Here is a 21,648-nt window from a genome sequence, read left to right on the forward strand (position 1 = left end):
CAAACTTCTCCTATATGCAGGATCCCCAGTGCTACTTCTGATTACTAGGGCCCGCAACATCATTATCTTGCAGTGAGATGCACGTGTGACATCAGGCCTACTTATCAGATGAAAAATCGGGGATGCAGGTAGGAGGAGGTCCGCAGAACTCTGGTCCAGCAGTCATGTCACTAGTCCATGGCCACTGGTCCAAAGCCTGCAAACCTTCTATCTGCAGGATTCCCAGTGCTGCTTCTGATTACTAGGGCCCGCAACATCATTATCTTGCAGTGCGATGCACTTGTGACACCAGACCTTCTAATCAGATGAAGTATCGGGGGATGCTGGCAGTTAGGACGAGTTTCACAGGACTCTGGTCCAGCAGTCACATCACTAGTCCTATCTGCAGGATTTCCAGTGCTGCTTCTGATTATTATGGCCCGCGACATCATTATCTTGCAGGGCGATGCACATGTGACATCAGACCTACAAATCAAATGAAGCATCGGGGATGCTGGCAGGTAGGAGGGGGTTCGCAAGACTGTTTCACAGGATGGCCAGGATCTTGTGAACTTTTTTGCTCAACTCGAATAATCAATGCTATTCACACTGATTGACAGCAAGCTGAGATGTTGAAAGCTGAGGAGGAATGAATGCACCAAGTAGGATAAAAAGTTTGCATTAAATCATGATTAGAATGTAAATAAAACATAAAAACCCCTTTCAAAAAAGAAAACAAGTGTTCGTTGGACAATTAGTAGATCAGGAAGTGTCTTGGAACCTGGCAGTAAGTGTTTAGTTTTCCTGCAGCTCCCCCACAGGGTAAATGAAGTATTACACAGACACAGAAACAACGGGTCCTCCAGAGGGAGACACGCTCTTAGTGGCCACAGATGAGGATGGTGAGCAGAGGATTCTGTTATTTACTCAGGGTAATAAAACCGTATATTCTCGCCCTTTTTCATGAATATTCTGAGCAATACCGCAGTAATGTACGGGTCTGGACATCAGGCCACCTGGTATCATGAAATGCCCCGAGCAGCAGTAGCTCGTAGTTTCGGGAGCCGCACTCCTTTTCCCCATTTTATTGTTTGAATTATGCGACCACAGGCCAAAAATATAATATATAGGTCATATAGATCTATTCCTGCTCCGCCGGTGACAGATGTTTTCTCTGCGTTTTATCAAAGTGCACTTTTTCCAGCTTTTAGAGAATCCAGGTCTTGGGTTACTTTCTCAGAAATGAGTTTATCTCTTGGCGAAAATTCTTAAATAGTAAGTGTAGACATTATTTTGGGTGTGCGCCAGTAAGAGAGTTAACTCTTTATAATGTGTCACATAGCTCATTAGTCAGAGATGAACAGACCAGGGTTGTGCTGCCGGGCCGAAACATCGAATACACGAGCGTCTATATTCTTATATCTTAAGGATTTTTCTGAAAATTAAATTTTTTTAAATTTTTTTTATTTTTAGCCTTCCACACTTTTTAGCAGTCTGGTATTACACATAGTCTTTTTCTCTATAGTTTGTTCATTGGGTGTAGTACCAGACAAGGCCCATAGACAAGAGCGGCGCTGTTTCTGGATAAAAAGATTTGTTTTTTCTAGTCCTATGGAAAAAACTATAGTACTTTGTATACAGAGCATTTTATATTTCACTTTCGACTTTAATATAAAAGGGAAAAAAATTTAAGAATATTGCAAGCTGCTATGTTTGAAACCGGCCTTACGGTGTTTTTTTTTTTTTTTTTTTAACATTTTTAATGAATATTTTTAAACCGCAACTAACCTAATAAATAATTTTTTTATATATTGTATCCCCTGAAAAGTACTGTTGCTCAGTGATGGTCAGAGTTCTGGGATCCACACTTATTGCTCACACCAAGTGAAAGCATGCTCAATCACACGATCGCCTGTTCGGGAGGAGTGGTTGGTCGGTCGCCCCAATTGGGAAGAGCAGTCGGTTAATCACGTGCCCAGTCAGTCTATTGCTCGCCTGTTCGGGGGGAGCGGTCAGTTAGTCACGTGCCCGGCCAGTCTATCGCTTGCCTGATCGGGATGAGCGGTCGGTCGCCCGCCCGATTGGGAGCAGCGGCCGGTTAGTCACATGCCCAGTCAGTCTATCACTTGCCTGAACAGGAGGAGCAGTCAGTCACATGCCCAGTCAGTCTATTGCTCGCCTGTTCGGGGGGAGCGGTCAGTTAGTCACGTGCCCGGCCAGTCTATCGCTTGCCTGATCGGGATGAGCGGTCGGTCGCCCGCCCGATTGGGAGGAGCGGCCGGTTAGTCACATGCCCAGTCAGTCTATTGCAGGAGGAGCAGTCCGTTACGTGCCCGGTCAGTCGATCGCTTGCCTGATCTGGAAGAGCAGTCAGTTATTCATATGCCTGGTCAGTCTATCGCTTGCCTGATCGGGAGGATCGGTCGATCGCGCGCCCAATCGGTAGCAGCAGTCGGTTAGTCAGAAAGCCCGGTCAGTCTATCGCCTTCCCGATCAGGAGGAGCATACGGTCAGTCGCCCGCTCGATCGGGGGTAGTGTTCGGTTAGTAATGTGCCCGGTCAGTCTGTCGCCTGCCCGATCGGGAGGAGCGGTCTTAGGCTGTATAGGCTCAGCAGCAAGTGTGTGGGTCCATACTCCATTCTGTGCTCCCTTGAACATGAAAGGAGCACTTCTGGTGATCGTTGGGGGTCTCAGGTCCCAGATTCCCCCACCTCCTCCGAGAGACTACAACATATAAAATATATTTGACAGTTTAGTTCCTCTGGTCTGACTCTCTCTCCTCCCCCACTAATGTCTTCCTGTCTCCTCTGCAGAGTCCTGTCTCATAATAACCTCAGCCGGTTAGATGAGGGAAGCCTCGCCGACCTGGGCTCACTGACCGTCCTGCGTCTCAGCCATAATTCTATAAATCGGATTGCTGACGAGGCATTCAAAGGGCTCCAGAAAATGCGAATATTGTAAGTAACTAAAGGGCTGTTCTGTTCCTTCATCATCATTGTTGCAGTAGTGGTTGTAAATGGCAGAGGTGGCAGATAATGCGTCTTCTGTGCCTGAAGTCTTCTGGCAGCCTCCATCCTGTTAGTCTCCAGCTGTTGGGGCACTACAAGTCCCAGTTATAAGGCGGTGCCTTAAAGCCATTGATGATTATCTTTACATACACACATCCGTTGTTTGTTCGGAGTACGTGTTGGGACCGGGCAGGTCAGGGAGACCTTTCTTTGATTGAGTTGGCCTTTTCACAAGATCAGACTACAAACAGGAATTTCTGTAGTCTGTTACCATGGAGATACATAGATCTGCATAGGAGCTGTATACTCAAAGGTTCTTGTTTTTAATAATTGTTGAAAAAAAAACATTGTACCGTTTCCCACTTTTCTTCTTCCCTGATGTTCCAGGAGATATATAACGACGAAGTATTGGGCACACGTGCCAGGCCGCAGAGCGCCAGCTGTTGGGGCTGCACATTATTTGGGATTTGCTAGCTTTCCAAAAAAAAAAAAAAAAAAGTTAGAAGATCTGGATGTGTTGAGGTTTTCATGTCCCCAGATCCTTTCAGCTGGGGGAAGAATAGCGGGAGAGAGATGGTGGGCCAGCTCTAATTTAATAAGCGGGGGCGCACACAGGCTCCTACACCTGGTGAAAGGGAGCCGAGCACGTTTTAATTACAGCCCATTGTCTGCGTGCCTTTACTTGGTGTGAAAACTGCTGAATTACTAGTCTATTCAGATGGAGGTCACCCTGGAAGACCTCACGGTCCTGCGATTAACAGGGACCCTCGCATTTAGATGCATCCAGCCAGAAAGAACGGGAAATTGGCATGGGAGAGAAGAGGGCTGAATAGAGTGAGCGATGGGCGAAAGCCCCTCATTGTCCGCTCGACAATACACCGACAAGTGTCCAATGGAAGAGCGAAGAAGTGAGGATGCGTCATGGACTCATTGTATCGTTATGGATTCAGTATAGATAATGATGCCAGAGCCGCATTCCAGCGCTCAGACACTCGCCGCGGATCTACCTTATTAATGTGAAGTCCTGTGAAAAGGTTCAAATTGATGGACCTAGGTCTTTTATCAACCATTGTAACCGTGCCATTATATAACTATGAAATGAGAGAAGTATCTGGGAATAAGAAAAAAAATCCTGTCTCTCGCCCCGTCTCTCGCCCCGTCTCTCGCCCCGTCTCTCGCCCCGTCTCTCGCCCCGTCTCTCGCCCCGTCTCTCGCCCCGTCTCTCGCCCCGTCTCTCGCCCCGTCTCTCGCCCCGTCTCTCGCCCCGTCTCTCGCCCCGTCTCTCGCCCCGTCTCTCGCCCCGTCTCTCGCCCCGTCTCTCGCCCCGTCTCTCGCCCCGTCTCTCGCCCCGTCTCTCGCCCCGTCTCTCGCCCCGTCTCTCGCCCCGTCTCTCGCCCCGTCTCTCGCCCCGTCTCTCGCCCCGTCTCTCTTTACACTAGTTTCTTCAGCCATCGTTCTTTGAGGTTCGCTCGATAATTTGGGTAGTTTTCATTATCCAGACGTTTTCGACTAATCCGTCGTTATCGTTGCTTCGAATCATCTCAGATTTATTTGCGCATGGCTTTTATACGCCTTTTAATATTATGCATAGTGCTCTATATATTATCACATGGTCAATGTGGCCAAATCTGGTGTGGCCCTGAAAAGGTTAATTCCACCACTGAATTTTAATGGTGGTTTTTATTCGTTAGTACATTCCAAACCTTTCCCGAATCTTGATTGTACCTTGTCTTTTGTATTCTCTGCAGGGAGCTGGACCATAATGAGATCTCGGGCACAATAGAGGATACCAATGGGGCCTTTCGAGGCCTGGACAGCCTGACTAAGCTGTGAGTACTTCACCTCCTAAAACCTTTCACTGGTCCACACCCCACTCAGTAGGATTTCTCCCTCCTCCCGGTGTGCGTCCTTTATTCGGGAGCGCCCCCCCTGCACGGATGAGGACGTCCATTCACACATATGTCTTGTACAAAGACGTCCTCAGTAGCCCCAGCTCTGGAATAACCTGCATTGTATCAGGCTATTAGTGGCTCCAGATAGTTGTGAAAAAAGTTTTGGGAAAGTTGGTGAAAGTATTTGGGTGGTCCTCTAACCAGGTGAGAAGTGATCTGTAACTGTAAAAGAAAATCTCTTTGCTCATGGTGTGAAAGTAGCAAGATGTAAAGGAAAAAAAAAAATCAAGTGGGATTTATCAAAAATTCAAATGAGATTATTATTACAGCAATATGGCAGCCACAATGAAATAGAAACAATTATAACTATCCAAAAAAATAGAAAAAAATTGTCCAAGATGAGAAAAAAAAAATTGAAACGTTTAAAATAACCAATATTCACCCGTTTAATCCTCCATTATACTTGGGCTTTGCTGCAGTAATCACTTTCCGTACATCTATGTGATTGGCTACAGGGGTCATGCGACTGTGCGACCTGTGATTGCTGCAGCAAAGGCCAGTGGGGATTACACCGGTGACTATGTAAACAGTATATATTGTATACTGTTAGAGAATGAAATTCAGTAGTAAAAGTCTACATTAGGCTGCCCCTAGTGGTGGCAGATTTTAAGTAAATTTATCAGCGTGTTATATATGGAAATAGTGCTGAGGCTATATGGGTGCTTGTCTCCCGATAAAAATGACACCTTTTTTGTAGAGATCTGATTTGCCAGTCCCGAGAAATCTATCATAGAAGCAAATCAGGATGGGGGTGTGTCCATTACCATGCCCTGCCCCCAGTGCACCTTCAGCCTGATTTGCATTTTGGCTTTAACTTTAGATATCTCAGAACTGGTAAATCGGATCTCTACAAAAAAGGTGTCGTTTTTATCGGGAGACAAGCGCCTACATGGCTATATCGCCACAACAATACGTATAAACCTCCCTTTAATTCTATGGATTGCCAAATTCAGCAGTTAAAAGGTGAAGATTCATTTGTAGGCGCTGGATATGATCTGGCAGCACAGTCATTAATGGCTTGTTAGAGCCATGGCCTAACAAGAGCGCTGAATGGTGGCATTCTCACCGGAGAGAATACGTGTGATTCAGCTCTGTCATCGCTGGGAAATTGCATTGCTGATAATAAAGGATCGCTTTACAGCGTGCAAAAGAAAGCGAGAGGCCCTAATCTCCACCGTGTATATTGATAGCCGCGCCGTGCAGCGGACATGAGATCTGTTTCACCCCAGACTAATTCTTGCTTTCTCTTCTTATCCCTTTCTCCCCCTTTTTGTTTGTCTGACCCCTGATGTTTGAAAACTGCAGATCGCTGTTTGGAAACAAGATCAAGTCGGTGGCCAGAAACGCTTTCTCAGGCTTGGGGGCCCTGGAGCACCTGTGAGTGTCCCGTCATGCATTGCAATTTTTTTTTTTTTTTATATACAGTGGATTGCCAAAAGTAGCTGCTTGAGAGGTCTGCAAGCAATTTAATAGCGTCTTTGTAAGCTGAGAAGCTCGTCCATCTGAGCGGACCAGCTGCTTCCTTCTCATTACAAGTCAGATTCAACTTTGGCCTCTCGCCGTGCCAAGAAGGGAGCGAGGGAACATATGGCAAATTTGGGCGCATTTATTATTTTGTGATTAAGCTGAGAATAGACAACGCTCGCTCGTTTTACGGGCGCCCAAATCCTCGGTCACTTACGAGGGGGACACCACCTTAGGTTTCCTTTAAGAAAGTGACTCGTATGGAGCAAACTTGGCCGGAGAAGAGCAGATTTTTTTTTTTTTTTTTCCCCCTCCTTTCCTCTCTCTTTCCCCGAGGACCATAAATGCTTCTCGCACTGAATCAGCGCTGGTTTCCTTTTATAAATGAAGTGCAGCCTGGACAGTATATCCCGGGGATGACGAGGCTCGCTCCTATTTAATATTCTGATTTGTGGAAGTCATATTTACCTCCGCCAGCTGCGCGCTGCATTCGTGTGAAAGCAATTTTCGTTTTCTCCCATTAGAATATTTTAACATTTTGCAAAGATTTGTCGATTGGTTTCCAAACTGATATATGTAATTTTGTATTTTTTTTTTTTCCTTCTGGGCAGAAACCTTGGCGGTAACGCCATGCGGTCAGTGCAGGAGGAGGCGTTTGGAGAAATGAAGATGTTGAAAGAGCTGTAAGTAAAGTTGGTGCGCAGAGTATTTAAGTACATTTGTAGACCGCAACTGCATATTTGTATAATCCAGTGTAGCTGTGATCCTGTCACACACTGCGCAGAGAACAGCAGCACAGCTTCATTCAGCGGAAGCAGCAATAAACTTCAGCTTTTTTGGGCCTGTACCTTTTTTTATTTTCATTTTTGCTTTCTTTGCTTTTTCATTTTCGTCCTTGCATCCCCTACTTTTTTTTTTTTTTTTTTGTCCTTGCGTTTTTTTTTTTTTTGTTTTTTTTTTGGGGGGGGGGGCTACATCCCTTGTGTTTTTTTTTTTTTTTTTTTTTTTTTTTTTTTTTGCATTGCAACCCTTCTTGGTTTTTTTTTTTTTTTTTTTAATTTCTCCTACCTTGCTCCTTTTTTTTAACCGATGCCCTGTCCCTTGCTTTTTTTTCTGTTGCCCTGTCCCTTGCTTTTTTTTCTGTTGCCCTGTCCCTTGCTTTTTTTTTTTTTTCCCAGTTCCCTGTCCCTTGCTTTTTTTCTGTTGCCCTGTCCCTTGCTTTTTTTTTCCTAGTTCCCTGTCCCTTGCTTTTTTTCTGTTGCCCTGTCCCTTGCTTTTTTTTTTTTTCCTAGTTCCCTGTCTCTTGCTTCTTTTTCTGTTGCCCTGTCCCTTGCTTTTTTTTTTTTTCCTAGTTCCCTGTCCCTTGCTTTTTTTTTTTTTTCCTAGTTCCCTGTCCCTTGCTTTTTTTTTTTTTTTTTCTGGTGCCATGTCCCTTACTTTTTTTCCCCCCTCTGGCACCCTGCCCCTTGTTTTTTCCTCTGGCGCTGTCCCTTGCTTGTGTTTTTTTTTTTTTTTTTCTGGTGCACTGTCCCCTTTTTTTTTTTTTTCACTCTGTTGCCCTGGCTCTTGCTTTTTTTTGCTGTTGCCCTGTCCCTTGCTTTTATTTTATGGTGCCCCCTGTCCCTTGCTTTTTTTTTTTTCTGGTGCCCTGTCCCTTGCTTTTTTTTTTACTTTGTCACCCTGTCCCTTGATTTTATTTTTGTCATTCCCCTATTCTCCCCAATTCATGCTGTGCAGTGCATGGTCAATGAGCGAAATCCTACATAGTCTGAAGTGTCTAACACGGCTTTTTTCCCCCTTAAGGTACATCAATAGTGAGAGCCTCTTATGCGACTGCCATCTGAAGTGGCTTCCTCCGTGGTTGACGAGTAGAAAGCTGCAGTCCAATGTAAAAGCTCTTTGTGCCCATCCAGAGTCCTTACAGAACAAGAGCGTCTTCAGTGTCCCGTTGCGGAGCTTTGTGTGCGGTGGGTGTCACTTCTTCTCTTTTTATTTTATACAAGTGAATTGATCAAACTTTATGTAAATTTTTAAATACCAGAAATACTTATCTGACCGCCACATACGTAGAATGAGCCCATCTTACATCTCAGATAACGTCACTGCTGGTAGAAGTGACCGATTTTCCTCTCCCCCCCCCCCCCCCCATTCTCCCTGCGAACATGGTGGAAGGAAATAATGCATCTCGGACATGATCGTAGCCGCTTAACTTACAAGGGAATAAGATTGGCACCAAAGGTCAAAAAAGCGATTTATTTTTTTTTTCTTTTTTTTATGACATCAAAACTGTCCACAGTACTAAGGTCGGGCAGGACTGAATTTTATTCTAATCCAGAGCTGCATTCATATTTCTTCTAATTTTTAATAAAAACAGTCGGAAAGCTACACATTCCTAGAAATTCACATGTAGCTGTTTTTTGTTTTTTTTTTAAATTGTTTTGCAACCGTTCCATCTATCTAAGGCTACTTTCAGACTAGCGTTCTGAGGCGCAGCGCAGGGCCGCCGCTAAGCTCCGCCCCCTGGCCGCGCCTCCTCCATTCAGCTCCGCCTATGGACGCATGACGCTAGATGCGACCAGCGTACCCTATATTTAGCATTGGGTAATCTGGCCGTGCGCTGGTATGATTTTGCCGGCGCTTGCGCCCTTTTAGTGCTGCGCAGAGCGCACAAAAATGCAACACGGTGCGTTTGGCGTACATCGGCGCAGCGCCAAAAGGGCACAAGCGCCGGCAAAATCATACCAGTGCACGGCCAGCGTAACCAACGCTAAATATAGGGTACGCTGGTCCATAGGAGGAGCTGACCGGAGGAGGCGCGGCCAGGGGCGGAGCTTAGCGGCGGCCCTGCACTGCGCCTCCTAACGCAAGTCTGAAAGTTGCCTTCATGGGGTTTCCAGAAAGTCGTGCAACAAATCTGCAGCATGTTAATATCCCATCATAACATTGTCCTGCCCAGAATGTAAAACTCCAACATAAGCGCAGCACACACTGAGCGAGCGAGGAACGCTAGGAAATTTTAGTCCTGATGTCAATGGGACCCGATCAATAAAGTTGTTTTCTGGCGTAAAACTTGGCTTGAAATGTCAAGGTGCAACTCAATTTTGCCATTTTATGCCGTTACTTATTAAAAAGTTGGTATTTTACCAAGAAGTGGAATTGGCAGAAGAAAAAAATAAATGGAAATTACAGCAAATTTGTGATCCAATCACTGCCCGGAGACCAATTTTTTCAGTGGCGCCCAGCAAATGAAAGATGCGCCAATTTCACATGAATTTAGCGCATTTTACTCCTTTGCAACTTTTTTTTTTTAAGCAAGACTAGCATGAAGTGAATGCATTGGGGCCTATATATTATTTTTTTTATATACCATATATACTCGAGTATAAGCCGAGACAATTTTTGCCATGAAAAACTGGGTAAACTTATTGAATCGAGTAGAAGCCTGGCATGCATGGCTCCCCCCGTCCCTGTCCTTGTATGCATGGCTCCTATAAAAAGAAAATCCTACTTACCTTCCCTGTGTGCCCTCGCTGCATTTCGCTCCGGCGCCAGCAGCTCTTCCAGCTGAGCGATCACGTGGCCACGTTCATTAAGGTAATGAATATTCACTCCACGCCACGCCTCTTCGGCTGGAAGAGCTGCTGGCGCCGGAACAAACGAGATGCAGCGAGGGCGCACAGGGAAGGTAAGTAGGATGTGTGCTGGAAGTCAGCGTCTGTCACTGTGTGCTATTAGAGAAATTAATATTCATTTCTCTCTAGCAGCGGCACAGACTTTAGCCACAGCCGCCGGCTGCTCCACCGGTCCCCCTCCCCTGCCGTCTTTCTTGAACAATGACTCCGTGTATAAGCCGGGTGGGATATTTTCAGCACACAAAAAATGTGCTGAAACACTTGGCTTATACATGAGTATATACAGTATATAGAATAACAGACGTCCAGAAATATGCAGTACTAGATAACACAAGTTCACAATGAGTCCGCAGGTGCAGCATCACTCTACAGCCAGCACAGACAGATGGTATTATCTAGATATTTCTGGACATCGGTTCTTCTGAAAAATAGGTGGCGCTTGGGTCTTTGCATAACCCCATTTAGTAAAATGGAACAGTTGCAAAAGGAAAAAAAAAAAAATGTAAAAAAAACCCCTGCTACATCTGAATTGACCAGCAGAATTGCAAATACAGCTCTGGGTTGTAATTACAATTTGATCCTGTGTGACTGTGGACAGTTTGGGCTGACCATAATCCTTAGGAAAAATGATGGGTCTAACTGGCTCTGGCAACGAAAATCAGATTTAGGTCTTATCATTTCCTCCCAAGATAAAGGGTAACCGTCATGTCTGAGAGACATTATTTCCTTCCTCCAAGTTCAGAAGGAAATCAGCGGTGATGAGAATCGATTTTACCAGCGGTGACCTGAGACAGATGGCCGAGGCCTGATGAACCGTTACTTGTGAAATGACAAGGTGACACGTTGCGATGAGGAGCAAGAAGATGGACCTGTAGCAGTGATCCAAGTGTCCCACCGTAAGCTGCGGTAATCGGCACGTCTGTGAGATGGTCACCGACCGATAGTCGAGACGCCGCTCTAGAAAACTGATAACCCAATTTCCAGCACACATACAAAATGTGCAAACCGACAGCAAAATGTCCCGAGGACACATGTGGGTGACATGTGCTGCAGCCGCTCACACCCAAATTCCAACGTTTCTCTCCTTTTGTGGTCCAGCTGGCTCCAAGCTCCGGACAGCTGAAAACACAATTGTCCCTGCGGAACAACAGTAAAAAAAAAACCCCCAAAAGGTTTAATTAAAACAAGGTAGAGGCCGATCGGGCCGAATTCCGGGTGTTAGCGCTGCAGCGAGGGGACGCGCCTTGGAACGTTTTGCGTTGCTTATTTTATTTACTGATTTGTACTTTCCGCCGGAGGAACTCGCTGAAGTGGAAATTCGTCATTTTTAGATTTCAAAGTGGCCACATGTTACACGAGCTCCGGATTCCCGGTAGGAGGCCGCTTACTTCACGTGTTTACCATCACTTTGGTATTAAGATTGTGTTCATCACGTTAATTAGGAAACTGTTTTCTATCAGCTGAGACCTTCAAAGGAACATCGGCTTTTGTTATATGTGGGTAATGGAGAACAAATCTGGGCAGTAATTAAAAGGGTGTTCCTAGCATTGTGCACAGCATAGGCGATTCATATAGGATTGCTAGGGGGGTCCACCAACTGGAAAGGGTTCTCCATCAACGACTGCATTGTGGGCCGAAACAGTACTCAACTGCCACTCGGTCAAGTATCGAGGATGGACCACCATTCTAGAGATTGGGGCGATCTGATGCATGTCCATGTTGGGGCAACCTCCTCAGACTGGTATTCCAGACTAAACAAGGTAACCCATATCCACTGGTAACACAATAGATCTTAGATCGGCATAGGGCCTACTGTTGGGACCCCCATACTTATGCCCACTGTTTTTTCCTCGCCGCCAAACCACAGCAAGTAGGAGACAAATGGTGGCTCTATTTAGGTCCTTGATGAAGATATCAGAGCTTTGGGTATCTTCACTGGAGCTGCAGGATGCATGTGCAACCTGATGCGCCATTCAACTCCCAGCCACTGAGGGGGGGGATCGGTGGGGTTCCCAATCTAACAGATATCACCTAGCTAGCGGATATCTAGCTGAAGGACCCCTTTTATCTCATTATCTCTGAAATTGTATGTACAAAATAGGTAACCTTTATAAATGTTTTCTAGATCCTAGAGGTGTTAAGTTTTCTTGCTCTCAAATAGCAATGAAAGGGAAAAGGGTGGCTCTCCTCGCTCGAGTGGAAGACCCGTCTAGACTAGATGATGTTTGCATTGGACACACCATGCTGATGCACCTCAGGCAAAAAAAAAAAGTGACCATTTCCCAGTGCAAATCACCCTGAACCACACAGATGGGACGTATTCCCCTCTCAGCTTCGCTTAATCCTTAAATGTAAAATAATATTTGGATGAGACGAGCACAATGAAAAATGGAGCCACCTACAACCATTGGCACTGCGGAGTAAACAGGGGATTATCCCACCGGTGTCTGTTTAGGTAAAACTGAGGGAACGTGATCCTTCAACCGTCACAGTGACGGGATCTCAGCAGAACGATAAAGAAAACAAAATCACTGACTAATGGAGGGTGGAAATACTCAGGACTTATCAGAGAGACAGTCTAGAATTAGAAACTTTTTGTGACGAGTAACGTCCAGGTCCTCGCCGATCCCTCATCAGCTGATCCGGAGATCTTCCCTCCTTTTTCTAGTTTTGACACTTTGTGTTCTTCGATTTTCTAATCTTTTAGACGACCTCCCAAAGCCGCACATCACGGTGCACCCAGAGAAGACCATGGCGGTGGTCGGAAAGGACATTCGCTTCTCCTGTTCTGCCGCCAGCAGCAGCAGTTCCTCCATGACCTTCGTGTGGAAGAAAGATAATGAAATCTTGCACAACGCGGAGACGGAGAACTTCGCCAACATCAGGGAGAAGGATGGAGACGTGATGGTCTACACCACCATTCTGCATTTACGCAATGTGACTTTTGAGCACGACGGACAATACCAGTGCATCATCACCAACCATTTTGGTTCTACCTACTCCAATAAAGCTGGACTTGTTGTGAACGGTGAGTAACCTGCAGCGCCGCCTATAAAAATAGTAGATGGGGGGAGTACAGATCAGGCTAGGAAACTTTAGTGCACGGTGTATGTTCAGCCTACTCTGGTTTCTTTCTCACTACTTCTTGGTCGGATATTGCAGATGTGGTACGACCACAGAACACATGATTGACTATTTGAAATGGCGCTATGTAATACTACATTTCACTTGTAGTGGCCACTGCAGGGAAAATAAGTGCCCCATGGAGGTTCCTCTTGCAGTATCAGATGATCGCTGTGGTTTTGAGAATCTAGACCAGTAGAGATGAGCAAAAAGGGTTAGTAGGACCCTAAAGTATGTGGTCACTGGACCAAATCCCTGCAAATGTCCTACCTTATGGCGCATTCTCAGCCCCTTTCGATTAGTTGGCATGATGACGCACCAGCCGATCAAAAGATAAGCCGGCAGGTAGATTTGCCAGGCGTAGCTGGTCTTTTTGCCCATCTGTAGCTGCCATGGATGGCCTTATTTTAAGGAGGCGTGATCACATTTGGCACAGATTTGACCTTATTCTAGTTTTTTTTAATCCCTTTCCTTGTTGTGTTGTAACATTGTTTCACCAATATTTGAAAATCTTTTTTTTATTTTTTATTACAGTTCTGCCATCCTTCACCAAAACTCCGAGAGATAACACCATAAGAACCGGCACCACTGCCAGGTTAGAGTGCGCAGCCGACGGATACCCCATCCCGGAAATCGCCTGGCAGAAAGACGGGGGCACAGACTTCCCCGCCGCCCGGGAGCGTCGCATGCACGTCATGCCGGACGATGACGTCTTCTTCATTACGGACGTGAAGATTGAAGATATGGGAGTTTACAGCTGCACCGCGCAAAACCCCGCAGGGTCGGTTTCCGCAAATGCCACGTTGACAATACTTGGTAAGTTGGGGGAAAATAGTATTTCTTCCTTTTTTTTTCTTCTGTATTTTCATGACTTATTATTTTTATATATATATTTTCAGAGATGCCGTTTTTGGCACATCCATTGGAGGACCGCACGGTTTCAGCAGGGGCTACCTTAGCCTTACAGTGTAAAGCCAGTGGGAGTCCTCCTCCCCGGATCACATGGCTAAAAGGCGACGAGCCCCTCGTTATGACGGACAGGCACCATTTCACTCCCGGGAACCAGCTCCTCATCATACGCAATGTGGTCCAGGAAGATGCTGGAAAGTATACCTGCGAGATGTCCAACACTCTTGGAACGGAAAGAGCCTACAGCCAAGTCAGCATCTTCCCCGCCTCCGGCTGCGTGCTGGAGTCCAGCAAGATGGAGGGCACGATGACGTTTGGTATCATCACCATCGCCGTGGTGTGTAGTATCGTTCTCACCTCGCTGGTTTGGGTGTGTATCATCTACCAGACCCGGAAGAAGAGTGAAGAGTACAGCGTTACAAACACAGGTAATGGACAAAATGTGTTTGCCCCTTTAAGTCTTAAAGGGCCAGGCGCCCCAAGTTTAAATGGATAAAGTAACCTGGATCACTTCCCATTGTATTACAGATGAAACCATTGTGCCACCCGATGTGCCAAGTTATTTATCATCACAAGGTAAGTCGTATAGACCAAACATTTAGCCCAACTACCCCCCCAACTCTGGCAGGAAAAAAAAACTTTTACAAGTTAGATATCTTACTAGAGAAATCAGACTCCCTCATCCCCATAACCCTGGCATTTATTCTGATTTCAGTGTTAAAAAAAAGTCTACAGAGAGTAGAAGGCTTTTCAGTGTTACTCAGAGATCAGGTTACAGCTGCCTGTAAAAGTCTATGGAGAGGGAACTAGGGAGCTGCTTGAGGGTGTGCTACAGAGAAAGAGGAGCAGGATCTTCTATCCTGTGTGCGCGCCTTATAAGAGACATTGCAGCAGCTTGTCTCCAAAGACTTCTATGGGCAGCTGTAACCTGATCTCTCAGTGAAGCTGTAAACTGTTTTCTCTAACTTTGATAAAATCTGTTTTGGAGGCAGAGAAAGGAAAGGAGACCGACATGATGAATGTCTACAGAATGTGAACTTGTATTTGACCCCAAAATACCCCTTTATGTATCATACACTGGTTATAGTGAGTGACTGTTTGCCATCTGGTTCTACTTTCCAGGGATATGTTCCAGCGAAGGCATCGGAAACACGGACGTTGAGGCGTGCAATGTGGGGTACCGACAACCAAGACTCTGCCTAGGCTGCAACGCGGATGAACCTTGTAAAACAGATGGATTGTTCTCCCAGGACGGTAACGGCACAGACAATCGTATTCTGATTTCCAGGCCCAATATGTCCTTATACTGGTCAGCGCCCCCGTGTGGCCACACCATGAAATACAATTTTTGGCTCTACAAAAGCCACTAGATGGAGGTCAATACATAAGCAGTATATAAAGTGCTCCCTCTAGTGGCAGCTGCAGGCATCTATAATCTTATATATGGCGGGAAATCATCGTTTGATAAAGAATCATATTCCAGATTTGCTCTTGGTTGCCATTTTTTTTCCTTCTTAAAGGGGTTGTCCAAGTTTAAAAAAAAAAAAAAAGAAAAAGAAAACTGCAGTGTTTTTAGAAACAGCGCTACACCTGACCACAGGATGTTTCTGGTATTGCAGCTCAGTTCTATTGACGTGAATAGGGCTAACTACCATAAGCAACCCGTGACGCTGTAATTGAAAGAAACCACTGTCTTTTCTCTTTTTTAGAATCATGTTTTTCTCATCTTGGTTCACCCCCCCACCCCATTTAAAGGGATATTAAGTGTTTTAGCAAAAAAAAAGTAGAGATTTGGTAAATTACAGACCCATTTTCCTATCATTCCAGGTTATGGTTACCAGGTGGTATGTACGGACTGCTTGGAGGGTCGGGCAATATACAGCAAGGACCCGGACTACTGCCCCCAGCCGCTATCCTCCATTGACTGCTCATATGAAAAGCCCCAAAGCAACCAGGACTGTTATAGGAACGGCACGGACCAGTCACACCTGCCGAATTGCCAACAAAGCTACAGGAAAACAGACGCCGGCGACTTTGTGTATCCCAGCAACCACGAGAGGGTTCCTCTCTTCAGCAATCCGAAGTCACACGTGTTAATTTCAGATGCGCAAGGTAATGACCCCGTCCGTCATCCCTCCTCCGCTAAAGGTCCCTTTACACATAACGATGTCCCAGCGATCCCACCAACGATCCGACATGGATGGGATCGCTGGGACATGTTAGACAGCCCCTCCAGCGATCAGGACCAGCGAGCAAGCTGGTATCCAACATAAACATCAGGTTTCTAAGAGCCGCGGGACTCCTGGATACCCGATGTTTACCCTAGATACCAGCGTGCACTGCAGGGCGGCAGGTGGAGGCAGAGCGGTGCACAGACCGGAGTAGCTCTGCTATCTGCTACTCCGGTCTGTGCGCCGCTCTGCCTCCACCTGCCGCCCTACAGTGCACGCTGGTATCTAGGGTAAACATCGGGTTTCTAAGAGCCCCGCGGCTCTTAGAAACCTGATGTTTATGTTAGATACCAGCTGGCAGCGTCGCTTATCGCTGGCTCCCGCTGCCACAAGCAGCGATGCGTGCTGGCCAGCGGGAGACCAGCGATGACAAAACGGCCCAGGACGATCCAGCACGATCAGCGATACCCGCCGGGGGGGCCGATCGCTGCTGGAGCGATCGCTGATGTGTCACAAAATGTGTGTGTGTAACGGGGCCTTAATCCTGTACTGTGAGCTCCTCGTGGAGATAAAAATGCAAATTGGCTTTCCTGCTAAAATTTCTGTAGGAAGGCTGATTTGGATTGCTTGGATTTTAAAGGGTTATCCTCCGATCTTCAGAGATGGATAGGTCGGATAGCGCTTGAAAAAACAAGCACTTATGCTAGTTACTGTTTCTTAGAATTTTCATCTGTTTTTGAGATATTGACACTTTTGTTTACAGCTTGTTGGCTAGGAGACCGACCACCGCTGCTGTCCAGTTTGTAAGCTGTTTCGCTGAAGCTGGCAGTAACAGTGCGCTCCAGAGATCTTGGCCAACTTCAAAACAGTGTTTACTAGCTCAATAGGAAAGCGATTGTAGTCCCCTGCACCTGTTCTGCCGTCCAGCAGCGGTGGTCGGTCTCCAAGGCAACAAGCTGTAATCAAAAGAAAAGCATCAATATCTCAAGAACAGATTGCAATTTACAGCTTCTTAGAATTTCCAAGTCGCTTATATTGACCAGCACTATCCGAATAACAATATGAAGATGGAAATAACCTCTTAAAGGAAAGTTATTGGCTGCTTTCTTTAAAAAAAACGAAAGCACTCCTGACCTGACCCCTATATGATGCCGTACATCTATTTTAAAGTGAATGGAGCTGGCTGCAATACCACATGCGACCTGTAAACAAGTGGTGGCGCTGTTTCTGGAAGAAAGTAGTCATGTCTTTCAAATTAACCCCTATCCGCAAGACTGATGTCCATCGCCATATTGTAGATGAATATAAAGATATAAAGTCTGATATGTAATGTCTCGTTTCCCTTTATTTTCAGGTTCTCATCTGGAGCCGTTAATCTGGTCACATGACCAGGCGGCGTATCTGCAGCAGACGTCCCCGGACTGTGTTACACAGCGCGCGTCACATGTAAGCGATCCTCTACAAGAGGCCAAATTGACTGCGCTCTCTAACGGACACACGGCGTCCCACCGGACGCACAACGGATCATCGTGTGATTCCAAGTGACTCTTGCGGGCAAGGAATTAAAAGAAAAACAAAAAAAGGAATTTTTGCACTGAACCGGCACAGATCTCGCTACCTCAACTCCTGAACTCGCCATTCAAAGGGGAGAAGAAGGACGTTCGAAAATGGAGGTAAGAAGCGCGGGGAGAAGAACCTCGACCGGATCATCGCTGGGAGGAAAGGACTTTACAGACTTCTAAAGTGTCAGATTGCATTTAACGCACAAAAATGCAAAAAAAAAAAAAAAAAGACTCATAAGTCGTGAGACGTAGCTGATACATTGTACATAAGAGTTTTCATAAAGAGATATATAAATATGTAAATACCCAAAGGTTAGATATATAAATCTATACGGAAATGTTTTACAGAGTCTATTTTGATTGTTAGCTCACGGGTCGGCCGGAGCGGAGCTGTGAAACGCGTCGGTTTTTTTTTTTTTTTTTTACAAAAACTCATTTCGGAGAAGAATGAATTAGGTGCCTTACAAGAAATATGGGATGAGCTATTGACCGAGGGGCGCAGCGGACGAAAACATTTTGCTTTTTAGGTGCTCAGTAATTAGGAAATGAGTAGTGATGAGCAAACGTGCTGGGATAAGGTGTTATCTGAGCATGCCCGGGTGCTAACAGAGTGCCTTCTGCATGCTAGAAAAATATGTTCCGAGTTCTCGCGGCTGTTGGGCCATCCGTGGGGATTCGTACATGTTTTTCGAAACGCAGAAGTCACTCGGTTAGCACCCGAGCATGCTCGCATAACACCTTATGTTCGCTCATCACTAGGAATGGGGCCAGTTTAGATGCATTACAGCATCTGAATTACAACCGATCGCACGTTTAATGGGTTGTACGGGACTAGCCAAACGGCGTGCCACATCTGCATAGACCCAGCAGCAAAGTCGTGCAGCCACAGGGTACAATAATGTGTGGTCAAGGATTAGGATGTCCTCAATACGGCGCCCCTCTCGTCCATGGGTTGTGTCTGGTATTGCAGCTCAGCTTCATTAAAGTGTGGCTGAGGTGTAATACTGTGCCTCATGGACGAGAGTGGTGCAGATTTTGGAAAAGTCCTTTTTTTTTTTTTTTTTTTTCTAGTCCTGTTCTTCTGGTGTTGGTAGACCACAGCGGTCACTTTCTGCTCCCCGATAAATACCTGCCAAGGCTTGCACAAAAAAAGACCGTAAATTGCACTTAAATGTTATATTTTTGCATCTTCGTCTCAGACGTCGTGCGTGACGAACGTGGAAGGAAGGTTTATTACACGTCCGGGTCACATTAGCCAAAAAAAGCATGGAAACTGTTACATCCCCCCCAATACATGAGATGATCTATAGAACAGCATTGCCTAATGTTATGGATCCTGGTCCATCTTACCCTTTATCACTTCTCTCCAGTGACAGAACCTTAGGGCTCCTATCCCAGGGGTCTGCCCGATTCATAAGCTACTTGACTCTTCTTTTCTGAGGTCATATCTGCCTCCGCTGATCATATGATGAGTGGCCTAATGCTGGGACGTCATCGATATACCACAACTAGTGATGAGCCAACGTGCTCGGATAAGGTGTTGTCGGGTGCTAACAGGGACTGCCCGTTTGTTAGACAATCCCTGCATGTATTGCCACTGTTGAACACATGAGACATGCAGCTGCGGGGACTCGAACATATTATTCAAGTATGCCGGAAGACACTCGGTTAGCACTTGAGCATGCTCATATAACACCTCATCCCAGCATGTTCACTCGTCACTAATGGCCTCACGGCACCTTCTCTCTGGGAGAACAATGTGACAGTCAGTCCAAAACTGGACATGCCTGATCGACATCCCTCTCGACGATCATGGTCGGCACCCCTTACACATTTGATTGTCGATATTGGCCGGTTCAGCTTTTAGGCATCTACTGTGTTTTCCTGAAAATAAGACCTACCTTTGCATTAAGCCCTAGCATGATTTTTGGAGTATGCTTGAAAAATAAGCCCTAGCTACAGTCAGCCAGCGTATGGGGGGCCCCACACTCTCAAATCAAACACGAATATAAGACCCTGTGTTATTTATGGATAGGGGAGCGTAAAGTATCTTCATATTGGTGACGTCTGTGACTCGATCACCTGGGATCTGCAGAAGGATCATTGCAGTGCTCCGGCTGTTTATGTCCTATGTAGTGAAGGAATGGGGGGGAGTAAGTGATATTTAAAGGGCAAGTGCACCTAAGAAGAAGAATAAATCCTCTACTGCTCATAGGAAGGTGCAGACGGAGTAATCTGCAGCCGGCTGCAGTGCCATTCTGTCATAAAATGGATGGATTGACTTCTCACCTCATCTTTGCTTGTCCTCTGTGCTCCCTTTTTAAGAAAAAATAAATAAAATGGCCATGGATGACTGCAGAGAACAAAAACCTCAAACATACGCACCGGTTGTCCTTTTAGGTTTTCCAATGTATTTTATGGAGTGTAAGGTCGCAGGCAGTCTGAATATTGGGTCAAACTCTGATGTGGTGTGAGCGAGCCATTAAAGGGAGTGCTACAAAAAGAAAAAGGGTTTTGTGTATGCAATAGGGATGAGCAAAAATATGCCTGGTCCCTCTGGTTGGTCCTGTTCTCTATTCCCCCCCCTTCCTGGGCCCGGCGATGTCATGTTGACACTCGGAAGACGTGAAGTCCGGCTGCCACCATAGCAGACTGTAGGTCAGGCAAATATTTTTTTTTACTCCTTTCATGCTGAATTGAGTGTGGTCCTGACATTACAATAGTCCCGTCTTCAGGCTGCATACACAAAACGGCAAACAAAATTTTAACCAAGAATATTTGTAAATTGTCTAGCTTTTTTTTTTTTTTAATATGCATTGGAGCCTTCTGATTCATAAAAAGAAAAAGTTAGGAAAGTCCTTAGGTATTACATTACTAGTCCAGTTGGTGCGATCAGATTCAGCCGCTAAACGCCATTTTTCTGGCGGTCACGTGACCTCATTCTCTCTCTAACCATAGGACCGTATCCGCTAACACCCCGTCTAGGTCACAGTAGTAAACCTTTACTTAAACTCACTCTCCCCCCACCACATTTAACCCCTTCATTGTTTATTCTGTTTTCTTATGTTGTTACTTCCACGAACCCGAGGAAATGCTGCTTCTGTGAGGCAATGTGAAACGGAAGTATTACCTTTTATGTAAAGTTATTTATTTATAGAAGATGCGGTACGATGTAGGCGGCACAGTTTCTAACAGACGACGTTGGCGTGTCTACTAAACCGTTGTTTTTTGTTGTTGAGAGGGATTCAAGTTGGAAAAATAAAAGAATAAAAATTTAGTGAGAAACTTGTGTCTGTGCCTTTAATGTCACTAGGTTGTGGGAGGTAATGGGAAATAAGAGACGAGAACTGATTTTTGTACAGATGTAGCAGAGTTCAACTTGTAAAAAGAGAAAAAAAAAATCAACATCAGATTCTACTGTATCTATTGTTATGTGCCCAAGGGACACTGTGGCTTACAGAAGGGGCACTGCACACAGCTTCTGCTACCATCAAAGTACCTTCCCACACAACCAGCTCTGTTACCGACACGGCTCTGCTACAACTCTACAGCAACAGTACACACACTGGCTGCAGCCATAGTGAGCATCTATACTAAGTTTGAACAGTCACTCTGAGCCGAGAGCGAGGTATTCCCACTTCCAAGATCCTCTCTCCATATGTATTAGGTGTAATAATGGCAAATATTTTCCATTAGAAGTGTAGTATAGCTAAACCGAAGAACTGTCTCTTATCCCATGAGTAGGGCATTTCAGTAGCAGATAGCTGTGGTTACGACCACTAACAACTAATGTGCTTATACAAGTGGTTGTAACCATGGATACCTAAGCTACTGCAATGCCCTGCAC

At 45.7% G+C, this 21,648-nt stretch overlaps 1 protein-coding gene across 2 annotated transcripts in view; it reads left to right on the forward strand.

Annotated features, from left to right (window-relative positions):
* The window catches only part of LRIG1 (leucine rich repeats and immunoglobulin like domains 1), an 84,937-nt gene extending 66,794 nt beyond the window's left edge, over nt 1-18,143 (forward strand). For both annotated transcript variants that reach the window (XM_073569747.1, XM_073569748.1), the window contains 12 exons: nt 2,794-2,937; nt 4,737-4,817; nt 6,246-6,317; nt 7,016-7,087; nt 8,208-8,371; nt 12,744-13,064; nt 13,694-13,975; nt 14,059-14,496; nt 14,597-14,644; nt 15,191-15,322; nt 15,896-16,180; nt 17,594-18,143. In XM_073569747.1, the coding sequence (XP_073425848.1) occupies nt 2,794-2,937; nt 4,737-4,817; nt 6,246-6,317; nt 7,016-7,087; nt 8,208-8,371; nt 12,744-13,064; nt 13,694-13,975; nt 14,059-14,496; nt 14,597-14,644; nt 15,191-15,322; nt 15,896-16,180; nt 17,594-17,784 (2,230 nt within the window). In that variant the 3' untranslated portion in view covers nt 17,785-18,143. The remainder of the gene's footprint in view (nt 1-2,793; nt 2,938-4,736; nt 4,818-6,245; nt 6,318-7,015; nt 7,088-8,207; nt 8,372-12,743; nt 13,065-13,693; nt 13,976-14,058; nt 14,497-14,596; nt 14,645-15,190; nt 15,323-15,895; nt 16,181-17,593) is intronic.
* Nucleotides 18,144-21,648: the final 3,505 nt, after the last annotated feature.

Source organism: Dendrobates tinctorius, unplaced genomic scaffold (assembly GCF_039654945.1).
Source record: "Dendrobates tinctorius isolate UK_male_01 unplaced genomic scaffold, ASM3965494v1 ptg000027l, whole genome shotgun sequence".
Classification (NCBI taxonomy): domain Eukaryota; kingdom Metazoa; phylum Chordata; class Amphibia; order Anura; family Dendrobatidae; genus Dendrobates; species Dendrobates tinctorius.